The 14,545-nt window shown below is 36.3% G+C and overlaps 1 protein-coding gene across 3 annotated transcripts in view; it reads left to right on the top strand.

The window, feature by feature from the left end:
• The window catches only part of KIF2A (kinesin family member 2A), a 56,894-nt gene that overhangs the window by 39,998 nt on the left and 2,351 nt on the right, over positions 1-14,545 (top strand). For 2 of the 3 annotated variants that reach the window (XM_014881819.2, XM_088156525.1), the window contains exons 15-20: positions 1,987-2,097; positions 6,317-6,384; positions 8,073-8,186; positions 9,350-9,500; positions 11,090-11,191; positions 13,195-13,330. In XM_014881819.2, the coding sequence (XP_014737305.1) occupies positions 1,987-2,097; positions 6,317-6,384; positions 8,073-8,186; positions 9,350-9,500; positions 11,090-11,191; positions 13,195-13,330 (682 nt within the window). The remainder of the gene's footprint in view (positions 1-1,986; positions 2,098-6,316; positions 6,385-8,072; positions 8,187-9,349; positions 9,501-11,089; positions 11,192-13,194; positions 13,331-14,545) is intronic. The other variant, XM_014881816.2, reaches the window with a different exon arrangement.

Here is a 14,545-nt window from a genome sequence, read left to right as displayed (position 1 = left end):
TCCCAGTATAAACTTGGGAGAAGACTGGCATCTGAATAAACAGATGTCACAACACACCATAAAATTGTGATGTATAATATGTCATTACAAAATTCTATAGCGTGTTGAAAAACTGGAAGCAGCAGTTCCAAAACTTTGGCCTGTTCTGATTTTACATCAAAGTAAGCAATGCAGGGACCATTGGGTTGATGTTACTACTAATTTCCAAATGTAATTGAATAAAGCCCTTTTGTTTTGGTGGTTTGGTTTGAGAGGTTTTTTTTCAGTTTATTTATTTTGTACTGGATACTGCTCATACAACATATTTAGTTAATTTTTATGCAGCTTGTCTTTTTAATTATAGCAAGAGGTTCTGCTGATGGTGTACTAGTGATCTTCATCCAAATTATTTGGGGAAGGGGGAAATAAAGATAAATAGAGGCCTTGCAGCGGTGTAAAAGGTGGTACAAAAAGAGAAGTTTCTCAGTGACATGTTTGCCATTTTTTATCTATCCTAAAAACACTCCACAGCCTTTTCCATTTGTATTCAGGAGCCATGAAGTTATTTTCAAGTTCCAGTTAAACTAGTACATTCTGACAAAGTGGTCTTTATTGCAAATCCAAGATTTGCTCTTTCCATCTGGATATTAGTTCTGTCTTAACCTGTTCAAGATTTTGGCACAGGAAGTTTCTGTAATGTCTCAACATGGAAGTAGTGTTGTCATTTTGTTACCTGGTTTTCAGAGATGTGGTGAAAACCAAATGTACTTTAAAAGTCTATTGCAATTTAGAAGCTGGTGGTGTCATATTTTACTAATAAGGAGATAATATGATTCTAATTTTTCAGGAGTAAGCAACCTAAAAATCATTATAGTAAATTAAAATATCAGTTAAAAACTTGCTGATTGCCATATCAGTAATTCAATATAGGATATGTCTGCAGCTGGAGGATTAATTGAACTTCTGTAGAATTATTCATGTAACACAAAGACTATTCCATCTATTAGTGCAGCTAAAAGCAAAGCTTTAATTTGAAATACATTTGAAATATGGTTGGTTGTAGAAGTTCTGTTTGCAGATACTTCAAAAGTGCACTGAGGAGGCCTTTCATCTGAAGAGGCAAAGGCAGAGTCTGGAATGAACAGTCAAAATGTTATGATGACAACACTGCAAAAATTAAAACTAAAATTTCTTTTCATAAGAATAGCTTGTTAGACAATATTAGAGCACTGAGTGGACGGAAGTGATGGTTAGATGATGGTATCTTGGTCACTGTTGTACTTAGTTGCTGCTGTAACTTCTGTAATAATTTTGTAATATTTACATCTATACAGTGTTGCTCACTGGAACCCAATCTGTTGCAAATATTAGTGTAGCCCCTTGCCTCTGGGAATGGAGGAAGATAAGATCTTATCCCTGTTTCTTCACATAAGGAGTATTTTTAAACAGGGAGGGACCTAATGTTTTCAAGTGTCTTCCAGTGCTAAGTAGAGAGCTTGCTTCCAGTAGAGAGCTGTGCCTACTTGGTTTGTGACCTGTGCAAGCTTTCAGGAAGTTTGTTTTCTTCAAAGCTGTAAAGAAAGACAGTGATAAAATCAGAATCAAAGCTACTGCTTTTCACTGGTACAGTTAACCTGTGTTCCTGCCCATACTGCTGCTGCTGGCAGAGGTTGTAGCTCGTTCAGGCTTTTGTAGCTGATAATCAGGAATAATTGTTAGCTTGAATATTTCACATCAATGCTGTATAGTTTTGTTGTTGGATACAAAAGATGTAAACAATTTGGATGACAGTGAGGCAGTTTTTAGGCTTCTAATCCTTTTAAAATTCTTTCCTCTTTACTGAGCTTAATGAGAAGTAGAATGCTTATTGAATCCAAGATTTAACAGTAAATTTTAATTATATTTTTTGGGGAGTGCATCAAATATAAGATATATATTTTCTGATTCTGAATTGCATTTTTATTATGTTTATTTAATGCATGATAAAGAATCTCTTTGTTCTTTCAGGAGTGCATTAGAGCCTTAGGCCGAAATAAACCTCACACACCCTTCAGAGCAAGTAAACTTACTCAGGTGCTAAGAGATTCATTCATTGGAGAAAACTCACGTACCTGTATGGTAAGTTGATTTGGTTAACTGTTCTAACAATTACAAAGAGAAAATACACTGCAAATTTAGGCTTTTATGTTTAAAATTGTTTGCTTGCTACTGGTAGTGTGTTGAACTTAAATTTATTCAGTAATTGACATTGTATGTGGAGGAGGATTCAAAAGAGACATTTCTCAATGGTTTAGATTGAATATTAGGAGAAATTTCTTCACCAAAGGGGCTGTCAAGCGTTGGAATCAGCTGGTCAGGTAAGTGGTCTGGTCACAGTCCTTAGAGATCTTTAAAAGATGTGTAGATGTGGTAGTTAGGGAAATGGTGATGGGCTTGGCTGGGTTAATGATTGGATTAAATTATTTTAGAGGTGTTTTCCAACCCATGTGGTTCTATGATTCTGTGATTTTAGATAATTTGTTCCCTTCTCAATTTTTTACTGACCTTTCTTATTGCTTGTTCTAGTTTTCTAGGTAGGCTGGCAGCTAGAAACATGTCTAGCTTGAGAAGTTTGTTTGTTTGCTTGTTTGTTTGTTTGTTTGTTTTTAACAGTATCTTAATGATAAAAGAGTCTTATTTGTTTTGCAGAATTCTGGAAAATAGGGTGTAGACTGGAAATACAGTGATGAGTTATGATTTTTCAATGACAAAGATTAAACTAAAAGTTGGTATCAAGGTCATCAGAATATGCTTCAGGCTGTTGGGTGGGAAGTTGGGATAGATGGGATGAATAGCTGTTGTAAATACATAAAATATATGTAAGAATATATAAAATAAAACATAAATAAAGATTATTGTAAATATTATAAATTATTAACAATTATAAATATATAAGTATATATAGATATATAAATCTTTAAGTAGTTCTTGAATAGCTGGAGATGTGCAATTGCACCAGTCTCAAAAAACAGAATTCTTCTGACATATGAGCGAAAGGAGAGATAAAAGTCCTGATGTCTAGCTGTTTTATTTGTGCATCCTTAACATTTCTCTTTATGAGAATGCAAACTCTCTGCAGTGCATACTGATAACTAGGCTTGTTTGTGTTGGTTACTTTCCACATGCTCCTTTGAATTATTTACTCTAGAGGCCAGAGCAATCTGCAGACCACAATGTGAAAACTATGGTCTTAGGACAGCTTAGTCTTCCATTTAGTTGTTAGGCATGGTTCTAATTTGAAAATTGTGGTAAAATAGCATTTTTATTAACCGTTTTTCCTTCAAATTAGTTTTCTAATGAAACAACAGGACAGTTTTCTTTCCTGCTGAGACATACCTGACCAAGCTGCACATGTCCCTGCTCATTGCATAGGCATTGAACTAAATGACCTTTAGAGGTCTCTTCCAACACAAATCATTGTATGACTCTATAACTTTATGAATCCTGTGCAAGATAAAATAGCTAGATGATGCAGTTGTAGCAGGTGTATCCACACTGCTGAAGGAGGTTTGAAAAATTAGCCTGGTGGAAGTTACTCTCCACACATCGAGTAACTAGTGTTTGTGAATATTTAATGCAAGTTTCTAATTAGTAAAAATAATCCCCTCTGGAAGTGGAAATATGCTTGAATTATTTTTTTATTTCTCATTCATATAACTACATTCTCTTCACAATTAAGCTTAAGAAACCTCTTTGAGGATAAGCTACTGCTTGCAAATTCATTCTTCTGCTGTTCTTCTTAGTAGTAGCACCACTTGTGACATTCTGGTTTTAGATTTTGTTCATGTGAATTTTTTAGTTAAGAATGTAATCAGCAGAGTTTCATCCTCAGATACTTGGTTTAACTCCAGCCAGCAATGGTGGTTATCACTAAGGACTTCCTGAACAATACAGATTTGATCTACTGTTCAAATGGATCAAACATGCTGTTTGAATAAGACATTCTGCAACTATGCAGTACTTTTCAGTATGGAATGCATATAAAATGACGCAGTAAAATCTTGTGATTTTTAACTTACTAAAAGATTCTTGAAGTAAAAAAATACCTGCTGTATGTTTTCCACTTGCTTTCTGAGATACGAATCTGTAAGGAGGATATTTGAGTAAAACGCACTGGGTAATTTCTACACTTCATTTTTATGTGACTTTTCCTTTTATTGTTTGTGGATATGTTGCAGTTTAAAAAGTTACATACTTAGGAATGGAGTATTCTCTCTGTATATAACATTAAACTATGATTTGGAAACTCTTTGTTTTTTCAAATTTCAGAAAAATACTTTGAAAATAACTTCATAACATGGACAATTATGACTAGGATTTGCTTCCTTCAAAAGAAATCCAGAGACTTACAGTCAGCATAATTTTAAAAAAGTCTTTTTCAGTCATTGCAGTTTTACTGTTCTTGTCTTTTAATAGTTTGGGAAATCATTTAAAGTTTTTGAAGAGTTGCATTGTAGGTTAATGAATTGTCATTTGAAAGTTAAAGTGTGACTACATAGAATAGCCTCATTTTTTAACCAGTGCTGCTCCTTGACATGTTGCATCCTTCATGTGATGCAGTCATAGCTGAAGTGGTCAGACTCCTCAGCCCTCCGGGTGGTAGTAGGAACCTGCAGACTTCTGTGTCTCAACAGGGTCATTGATTGCACTGTGATGGCTTACAAGCAGTGTAGATAGATTCAAAATAGGAAGAATGGTTATTACAGGTCTTAAAGATAACTCCTGTCCATAAATAGTGCAGCTTTTGCTATCCTCATTTGGAGTAAGGAGCAAGAAAGTGAGCCACGGAGAGGTCTGAGTACTCCTGTCTGGCCTGGAGTGGGCTTTTTGGGGCCTAAGGAGAGGTTATACACCAAGACTTGTGACAAATTCATGTGTCCTGAACAGGGTATTCACACAGACCAAGGCACCTATAATGGCACTTCCCTAGAGTAGCTGTACTTTATGCTCTTTAAAATGTTGGAGCAGTCCCCTAGTGTTACAGGAGTGGTAGTAAATAGGTAAAGCAAAAGCCACACACACAAAACGTAGGAAAACATGGAATTCATTCACCACTTCCAATTGTCAGGATAGTTCAGCTATCTCCAGGCTTTATCACATGTAACAATGTCTTGGGAAGACAAATGCCATCAATCTAAGCATCATTGTCTGTGGCATGCTCTGAACATCAAACTGGTGGAAGAGATGCATGCATTTTTCATGTTATTTGAGTTTGGAAGGGCTTTAGGAACTTGTAGATGTTTGTTAATTAGCGTCAGAACAAGAGACATGCAGTTATGTGATCTCAAATATAAGCTTGTTGTTTTCCTTAGTAATTGATGTGTACCAGTATTAGAGGTTTAAACTTAGGTCTGTATGGTCACTTACCCCACATATTTTTCCTTTCTCCCCAGAAGGAGAAATTCCTCTTGGGATGACTACCTCTGCTTTTATACAGGAATGTCAGCAGCAGGATGAAAGGGAAAACCGAGATTATATAATCACCATCAGTTTCAGTCTCCTGAGTCTGTGATGCTAGGAAAATGTTAGTGTGTAGGATCATAAAAGGTGTTTGTTCTGGGTAGAGTCTTTATGACTGTTTAGGAAAGAGCACAGACAGAAAATTTGGACTGTTGAGAGAAACTAGGACAAATAATGATCCCATTTTTTCCAATCACAGTTTTAATTTTTCTGATTTTGGGAGAGGTGGTGCTATCTTCAGAGTAATTAATCTAACGGGAAAAAGAAAGACCTTTAGATTGCAGATAGGTCTCGTGAAAGGTTTGCCATCAAGAATTTTTTACAGCTAATTTCTAATAGGAAAAAATACATCTCTACTTAGGAAAATAGTTAAACTCAGGCTTATCTTTACTACTGTTAAGTTCAGTTTCTGATGTGGCCAAAATCAGCATAGAATCTCCTTGAACAGAGGAGAGTCTCAAAGGATACATTAAAAAAATAATGTGGTAATTGTCTATAGAATATATTAGACTTAGGGTCTACTGAGTTGCGTATTTCCCTTTTTGAGGAGTGTATTTTTTAAGTTACAATTTCACGTTTACACAATATGTTACCAAGATGGTTGGGGAAATTGAATTTCTACGAATTTTTGATGTTCCTTGTAGGGTTAAAAAATTAAATTGGAGCTTTGACTGGACATCTGTGTCCCTGAGATGTTGTGTAAGGACAGCTGTATACAGCAGGCATTTTTTGTAGAAGATCAGAAATTAAACAGGAGATTAAAAGATATATACATTTAAATTTATCTACCCTTTCATTTATATAAAGTGATTTACCAACGTGTGGCTTGTTTCTCCAGATTGCTACAATTTCTCCAGGGATGGCATCATGTGAAAACACTCTAAATACACTGAGATACGCAAATAGGTATGAAAAACGTTATTTCTTAAAGCTATACCGGCTGTTGATTACTGACATTTGAAATAGTGTTGTTCCATGATGTATGATTATTTTAGCTACTTGAATAATTCAATGGTAGTTGCGTTTCTTAAAAAGATTAAAACCAAATTACTGATCCAGGCTCACATTTCATTTAAACTGTCACTTTGTACATCCATTACAAAAGAATCTGTTAAAACTGCTGCATCTATGCCATTATCCAGAGATGGATAATGTGGATTGCAAGGTATGTGGGACATGCTACTATTAGTTTTGCCCTTGCTTTGAAAGGACCATCTCTTGCATTAGAGATAGTTGGTGTTCATGATGATTCTCTGGGGTGTTTGCTAAAATACCTTTCTGTGATGTGAGGTTTTTTTTCCATCCCTTTGGTGAAATTGTGTGCAGCTGCCAATCGGTATTATATGTACATATAAAATTTCATGCTTCCCAACTTCAAGCAAATATCTGAGAACCCTAAGTAAAGGCTTAAAAATGCAGAAAATCCAACAGGTTTTATGATTACTCTAGAGAAATTAGCACCTCCAGAGGCAGAGGCATCACTTGAGACCTGTACTGCTCTAAGGAAGTGTTCAGCTCTCTCCAGTGATTGTGAAAGGAGCCCTCACCTGCTGCAGTTCTGCTGTGTTTAAAATCTGTGGAGATGGTGCAATCAGGTCCTGTATGTCCCCACAGCCAAACTTATGACTCAGAGACGTCCCACACTTTGCTGCAAAGGACAGAGGTGGCAGACAGCCTCTGGGCCATCAGAAGCCCTGGCTTTGCCAGGAGAGGCCATCTGGGGGCCTGTTTGCTCCTGTAAGAGGTCAGGCAGAACCACAACTGCTTTTGCTTGGCTAGGCACAACGGTCTGCTAGAAAGGTTTATTGTCTGCTTCTCTCAGTCTCCAAATGTCCCTGTGTCTGGGTTAATGGAGCTAGTACTAAACTTGCCTAGCTAGGACCAGTCTTTCTAATTTCCTTCCTGAAGAGAATGAGTCATCTACTCCTCTGCTTAGAGTAACATGATGCAGGATCTTGCACATTCAAGACTTACTGGAACTTCTGTCCCTCATACCACTTAGTTGTTGAAGTGACTCCATAGAACATCACCACAAAACAAATTAAGCACCTCTTTCTAGTGTCCTATATAGTTATGCTGAAACTGTTTCCTCCTCTTAGCGTTAAAATTGTATGCTGTTGTGGAGTATATACCTGTCACTGTAATGTTGCTACATGTGTTTTGTATTGTTTTTTATTTTTTCTAACAATACATCACTTTCATAGTAGTTAGTTTTAGGTGATGGACACTAATGTATGGGCAGTGACAACAGGAGGTGAAATAGAATTTACACTTTTGTAGCTGCAGTGATTTGATATTTTAAAAGGAGTCATTAGTGGAATATTGAATGTAGATCAATCATATTAACTATACAAACCAAAATCTGGAATTGCCCTTCTCAAAACACTGCTGTTAGAGTTCCCTGCAAATTAGCAGCACTGGTTTTGTTCAGCTTTGTTAGTGATCTGTTTGCAGAGATATGTTGAAACATTTGTGTTATAAAAATAATTTTGTAGTTAAACTATTAAAGAAGTATGCTAAACAAAGAGTTGTCATTTTAACTGTGTTTATGAGAACATTTTCTTTTAATTTGCCACTGTATTTTGCTGCTGCAGAGTAAAGGAATTTGGAATTAGTCCTTCGGACATTCCCTTCTCACAGGGTAGTGGCAGTCGCTCTGATCTCTCTCCTTCCTATGAGTATGACGACTTTTCTCCTTCAAACACCAGGTCTACTTCATTCTATACATGGAACTTTATTTTTAAGTTTTCGTTTTGGCTATGTAATTTTACAGACCAACCTTTCATTAGTCCCCTTGCCTTGAGTCACACATACTTTGTTTTTATTTTGGTTTGGCAGGTGATGGCTCTGCATGATATGCAATCATCTTCCCAGTATTTTGTTTACCCTCCTTAAACATCCACATTCTGTATCCAGGCTTGCTAGTTTCTTTCATACATTAAAAAAAAAAAAAGAAAGAAATTGTGATGTCACCTTTGTAAATTTAGTGGACCAATTCTAACAATTCTGTGTTTAGGATAATTTGAATATCTCTGAAAGGGAAAATTTTCTTATATATATATATATATATATATATATATATATATATATATATATATATATATATGTTATTAAAGCTTTTCAGCACTCTGAAGATAAATGAAAAATATTTTCCATTGTAGTAAATAAGTGCAGCTTGAAAGAACATTTTTCCCATTAAAGAAATTAAGAATATGTTCTAAAATTTGCTTTCAGACTTTCATGCATATTTCATAAACTTGATTTTAAATAGGCTTTTTTTGACAGAATCATGATCAATCTTTAAACTGCTTATGTGCTGCAAGAGCCTGCCATTTTATTAAAATATTCTCACCTTTGAAATTAATGAAAGGGTCTGTTTATTCTCTGAAATATTCAGTTGCAAGTTATTCAGAATTTCTTGGTTGATTTGCTTGTAACAGCTAGTGCAGAGCTGATTGACTAACTTCTTTAAAGCGCAACTGTGTATGCAGAAAAATAAAGGTTGTTAGGTCTAGGGTGCTAAATGACCTTTTTCTTTGAAACATCACCCATTGTCAAAGAGTTAATGTTGAAGGTTTGCAATTTTTGCCCTGCTAACTGTTAACAAGGAGTAAGATTTCAATCAGAAAATACTCGTTGCTAGCTTTACTTTAATCCATATGCAAGCAGTAAAAATACAAGAGTCCATGCCTTTTAGGAACTGGACTAACATATTTTTGTCACTGAAAGTGCATTAAATTTGTGAAGGTGACATCATAATTTTCCTTATTAAATGAATTGATTGCGCATAAACCCATAGAGCTTTATTTTTGGTTGTGACTTTTTGCACAGGAGGTTACTCATTTTCAAATGAAACATTTTCTGCCCATAGGGTGAAGGAGCTGACAGTTGATCCTACTGCTGCAGGAGATATCCGTTCCATTATACACCACGCTCCCAATCAGATGGATGACTTGGAGACACAGTGGGGTGTGGGAAGCTCTCCTCAGAGAGATGATCTCAAACTGCTCTGTGAACAAAACGTGAGTGGTTTACAGAATTACATGGAAGAGATTATGACATACAGTGGGCAGAACAAATCCAGATCAATAGCCTGTTAGTGAAATCTTAAATACATAAAGCATACCTCTTCAACTTTTCTCTTTATGGTATTGCGCTCTTTTCCTTACGAAAGAAAAACAGAACCCAAAAACATTTCTTGAATGGTTTCTTTATCTTCCTTGCTGATTAGGGCTTTTATTATCTAGGCAGGCTGTGGTGATAATCTACAGTATGCATTTTTTCCACGATAGCATCACGTTTTTTAGGCAGTTGGAAGTATCCTAGAACTCATTTCTTTAACTTAACAGTCTTTGTGGTTTTGAGCATTATTTTCCCTGCATGCAAACTCCCTTTCAATGGAGTTTTCCTTTCCCTGCGTGTGGAAATATGGCTACCAATCATTACTCCTCACCCTGGTTTTCCTAGGGTGAAACCCCACTGCACTGTTTGGAAAGACAATCATGTGATGTTTCCACTATATCTCCCTGGGCTGGAGGAGTAGGGAGCTGAAAGATGTCTTCTGAAGGGCATTCTCCCTCATTGCTATTATCAACTTTAGTCCTGGCTCTTTAATATTCAAAAGGGATTAAAACTCTATTTGTGAAAATGCCCATGAAAAATAGAAAGGAAAAATTCTTACAATCCTAACATTTTTCACAAGACTCTCAGTCTTATCAGACATCTTTTTGTGGTATCTGCAGTATATCTCACTTTAGTAAATTACTCTTTTTCCAGGACTTTTTTTCATAAGAACCTGATAGTGATTCCTAGAGCTTCCCATTGGATGTTCCTTCCAACCAGATATTCTATTATATCACTTGTTCATTACTCATGTTGAATAAACTTAAAACTTGCTTAATGTTTTAAAAAATATTTCAAAGGCATAGTGTAAGGAGCTGCACTGTCTTGCTAAACATTCATTACAGCCTACAGTACTTTCCTCTTCAGTTGTTGACTATTCATTTCTAAAGAAGCCTTCTTTGTCCTTCTTTGTTTGTAAATCCATGTGTACATTCTTCTAATTTATCAATCACTATGTACATTTTCGATTTCTCCCTTTGCATTTATTTAACTTTTTTTTCCAAAGGTTTAATTTAATTTGATTTCCTGGAATATATTGAATGTAATTGCTGTAATCTTTTTTTTTGAAATTTTTTTCCTGTCTGTTGCAGCATGCACAGCAAAAAGTCCTGCCCAAAGTTTTCTGTGGGCATTAAAATCTATTAGAAATTATTAGAAATTATAATTCTTCTCTTGAGACTTCCTCTTCCCATTATTTTAACTTGTTATTTTAATGTGGAATATTCTGATCTCCAGTATTTGCTAGGATTAGTGACTGGAAATTTTTGGTGAAAATTTAATTTAATTCTGTAAATATTTTTAATTTATTGGCCCTTCTATTAATTCCTGGACTTTTTCTTAATACTTCTTAGAAGTATTCAGTTCTATTTTTGGAAGGTTTTGCCTTCTGCCTATTTTTTGCCATGTTCTGTGATGAAATGGATCACATTCAACATTTTGCTGTAGCCACAGTTCTTTCCGGGCTAACAAAATTAACTATTGTTTTTAGGAAGAAGAAGTTTCTCCGCAATTGTTTAGTTTCCATGAAGCTGTGTCACAAATGGTAGAAATGGAAGAACAAGTAGTAGAAGACCACAGGACTGTCTTCCAGGTAAAAGATGGAGTTCCACTTTGTTTTATCCTAATTCAGGAATTCAGGTTTTCCCAATGAAAGTGCATATTCTTGAAGATGATGAAGCATCTTATCTATAGCCATTCTGTCTGTCAAAGAATCCTAAACTGATTTATTATGTTAAGATGATTGTATCAAACGAATTGGAACAGATTCCGTAACACCCGATCTTTGTCCTCATGATTAAAGAGAAATACATTTCTGTGTTATTCCAGAAATGTAGTAAAATTTTCCTTTGCTGGGCTGGTAGTTAACAGTTATGTCTCTGTCAGCACCATTTCTGTTTGATCATCTCCCTCCAAGTATTGTGTTTGAATCTGAGTATTCTTTTGTGACGTCTCCCTATGAGATCCAGAAGAGATGCATGTATTTCCAGCTGCCTGTTAGCTTCCATGTTACAGCTACTTAAAGATTTCACTTGCTGTTAGTCAGGACTTTTGGAAGGAATACTGCCTATGTGGTGCTGGTTAGTGCCATAGAACCTTTTACACTCACAGAATTGTGGCAATGAGTTACTTGTTTTCAGAAGGAAATGTGGATTGCTTCTATTCATAACCTTAAAGCCCTTAGGCAAGCTGTCTGTTTGGCACAACTGTTCCCAGAGAGCAGCAGACCATCAAACCTGTAGGGAATACACATTATCTCCTCAGCTTAGGTGTGTGACATTGATACGTGTTCATAATAAAGCAAGATGCTAAGTGAAATATCTTATATGGATGTAGAGATCTAGTTATTATGAAACATTAGCCCTGAAGTAAAACATACAGAAGTGTGAAAGTCATGTGCCATATGCTGTGGCTATGTCCTAATGCAGCTTCTGGAGAGACAATTGTGTAATTGCCTCTGTGTGTCCATCTGGCCTTCTGCTGGAGATTACTGTTCCTTCTGGCAGTCCCTGGGAGGAAATGTGTCCGAGCCTCATGTCCCTTTGTTCACAGCATGGCTTGTTAGTTTATGCTGTGTATGTAGGTGGGCTGCACCAATACAAAATCCGACAGCTGTACTAGTCTTCTGTCAGCAGTCTCCTGAAAACAGCTGATACACAACATCCTTTCCAAACTAAATGGCTAAAATACACCAGTGCAACTAACTGTGCTCTAAATGTTCAGGAGTCTTTGTCTTCGATGTATGTACAAGTTATGTTAGATGAGATCCATCTTACCCCAGTGTAAGTTCCATCTCTCCTGAAAGCCAAAAAACAGACAAGGGGTTTGGACTACATTTTCAGTTTTGCTTGGGCTATAGAGCACAGAGGGAAAGACTTCATATGTCGAACTGAGCTTTCTAGTATGCCTAGAACTGTCAGCTGCTTTCTTTTATTTGAAACCAAAGCATTTCCAATGGTCTCGATTCTTCAGATCACAATTTTGTACAGTTCTGTAACATTTAAACTCCTGGCTGCATTCTTCTTTGCTATAAGCTTTTTTTTTCCCCTTGTATTTTTTGTAATGCATGGAGTGCAAAGGTGAGCTTCTTTAACCAACCTTTATTGTATTCCTGTGTGCGGATTTAGATAATATAATAGTGAGTTAAAAATACATATCCTTTTATACATCTTCTCTCAAAAGAGGGCAGAATTACCTTGACTCTTTGAATGTAATAATGACTGTGTGACTATGTAGTGGTAAGCAGCCCATAAGGCCTGACTTCAAAGTTTGACTCTTGTCAAGGGGACACAAATATGACAAAGTTCTGTTCCCTAAATTTCTCAGCTTTACAACCATCTGATGTTCTGAATTTGAAGAGAACTGGGTAGCTGGGGTTTGCCTGTGATATGACCACTGAAATAAAAAAATAAATGTAGAAAAAACTGCAGTTTTGCTGAATTAGCAATAAAGTTTCAGTTTTGGATTGAAATCTGTTTTATTGAGGTGACTAGACACTAAAATGTGTGTGTGGTCATTGTGCAAAAAAGTCTTAATCAGCTCTTTGTCTTGACACTTTGCTGATGTATTTTATTGTATTTTTGGACTTTTATCTAGGAATCCATTAGATGGTTGGAAGTTGAAAAACTGCTTCTTGAGATGACAGAAGAAGTAGACTATGATGTGGATTCTTATGCTACCCAACTTGAAGCAATTCTAGAGCAGAAAATTGATATTCTGACCGAACTTAGAGGTAAGTTGCTTGTAATCATTTGTCTGCGCATTATTAGCATATGCCATGGAGACTGTCAGTGGAAACAAGGAGGAAAAAAGAAGTGGTTATATTCTAGGGTCTTTTTTCCCTGGTCATGCTGGCCTTCAGTGGAAGGAACATTTATTCTGCAGTCTAAGAACAAGTTCACATCTATGATCAGTTCATCCTAATGTAAAGGAAGAGCCTATGCTTACTTCTAGGAAGTAGAAACTCAGTCTTGCAACGTTTCTTTTTTTCCAAAACACTAAAGTAAGGTAAGAAAATACAAACCAAATGTATGAAAAAGAATAAAAGGCCATGCAATAAGGAAAAAGTAGTAGGTACTCCCAGTCCCTGCTGTTGTGTAGTGTAGCTGGGAGCCTGCTGTTATTTTTAAAACTGTGCTTAATTAAGAGTGCCATCAAGCTCTGGGTATTTTAGTTGTTTTTTTTTTTTTTTTCAACAGCCTTTGTTTGAATTTTGTCAGCCTGTCTGTTGAAAACAAACTGCAGCTAATTCTTACTGCCCAAAATTAGCTCTTCTACTTGTCTTCTAAAATCAGCTTGTCACTTGGGTATATCTTGGAGATATATTTTTCCTTTTCATTAACTGTTTAGACTCCAGGACACATACTGCTATACTGGCAAAAGCTCAAGGGTGGATTTGGGGGCTGATGGAACAGTTTTCTTGATCTGTGTTAAAAAACTCATTTATGAGTTAAAACCTCACGTTTTACTCAGTCTGAGTATCTGCTTGGAATACAACAGGCAGATGACATGTGGCCTGCTTGCCTCCTGAGCATGACAGTTACACTTTTGCTAGGAGTTGGAGTTCCCTTTTGTTTTTATGGATGATGGCTTTCTCTTCAGAAGATGACAATCTGAGATACCAGCAGTGCAAAAATGCAGTTTAGGTGACTACCTGTTCTTCAAAAACGTAGCAGATACTGATTTTGCAAAGACTGCTGGAGGTAAAATGCTAAGAGATGTCGCATCTTTACAGCCAGCTTAATCCTGTTTTACAGGAGGTAACACGTATGAAGTAAAAAATGCTGTTTTGGTATCATCTGTGTTCTGCTTGTGGCTCGTAATGGTCACTGAATCGTTCAGCCTTTACTTCTGTCACTGTGGGTCTGACATTTTTGCCGTCATCTTGGTTTCCTTCTTCCCATTCTTGGTCATGTTACTGGGGAATGGAAGAGACCGGAACAGAAAA

Source organism: Sturnus vulgaris, chromosome Z (assembly GCF_052056855.1).
Source record: "Sturnus vulgaris isolate bStuVul1 chromosome Z, bStuVul1.hap1, whole genome shotgun sequence".
In the NCBI taxonomy this organism is placed as follows: Eukaryota; Metazoa; Chordata; class Aves; order Passeriformes; family Sturnidae; genus Sturnus; species Sturnus vulgaris.
This window is presented reverse-complemented; position numbering and strand designations above follow the sequence as displayed.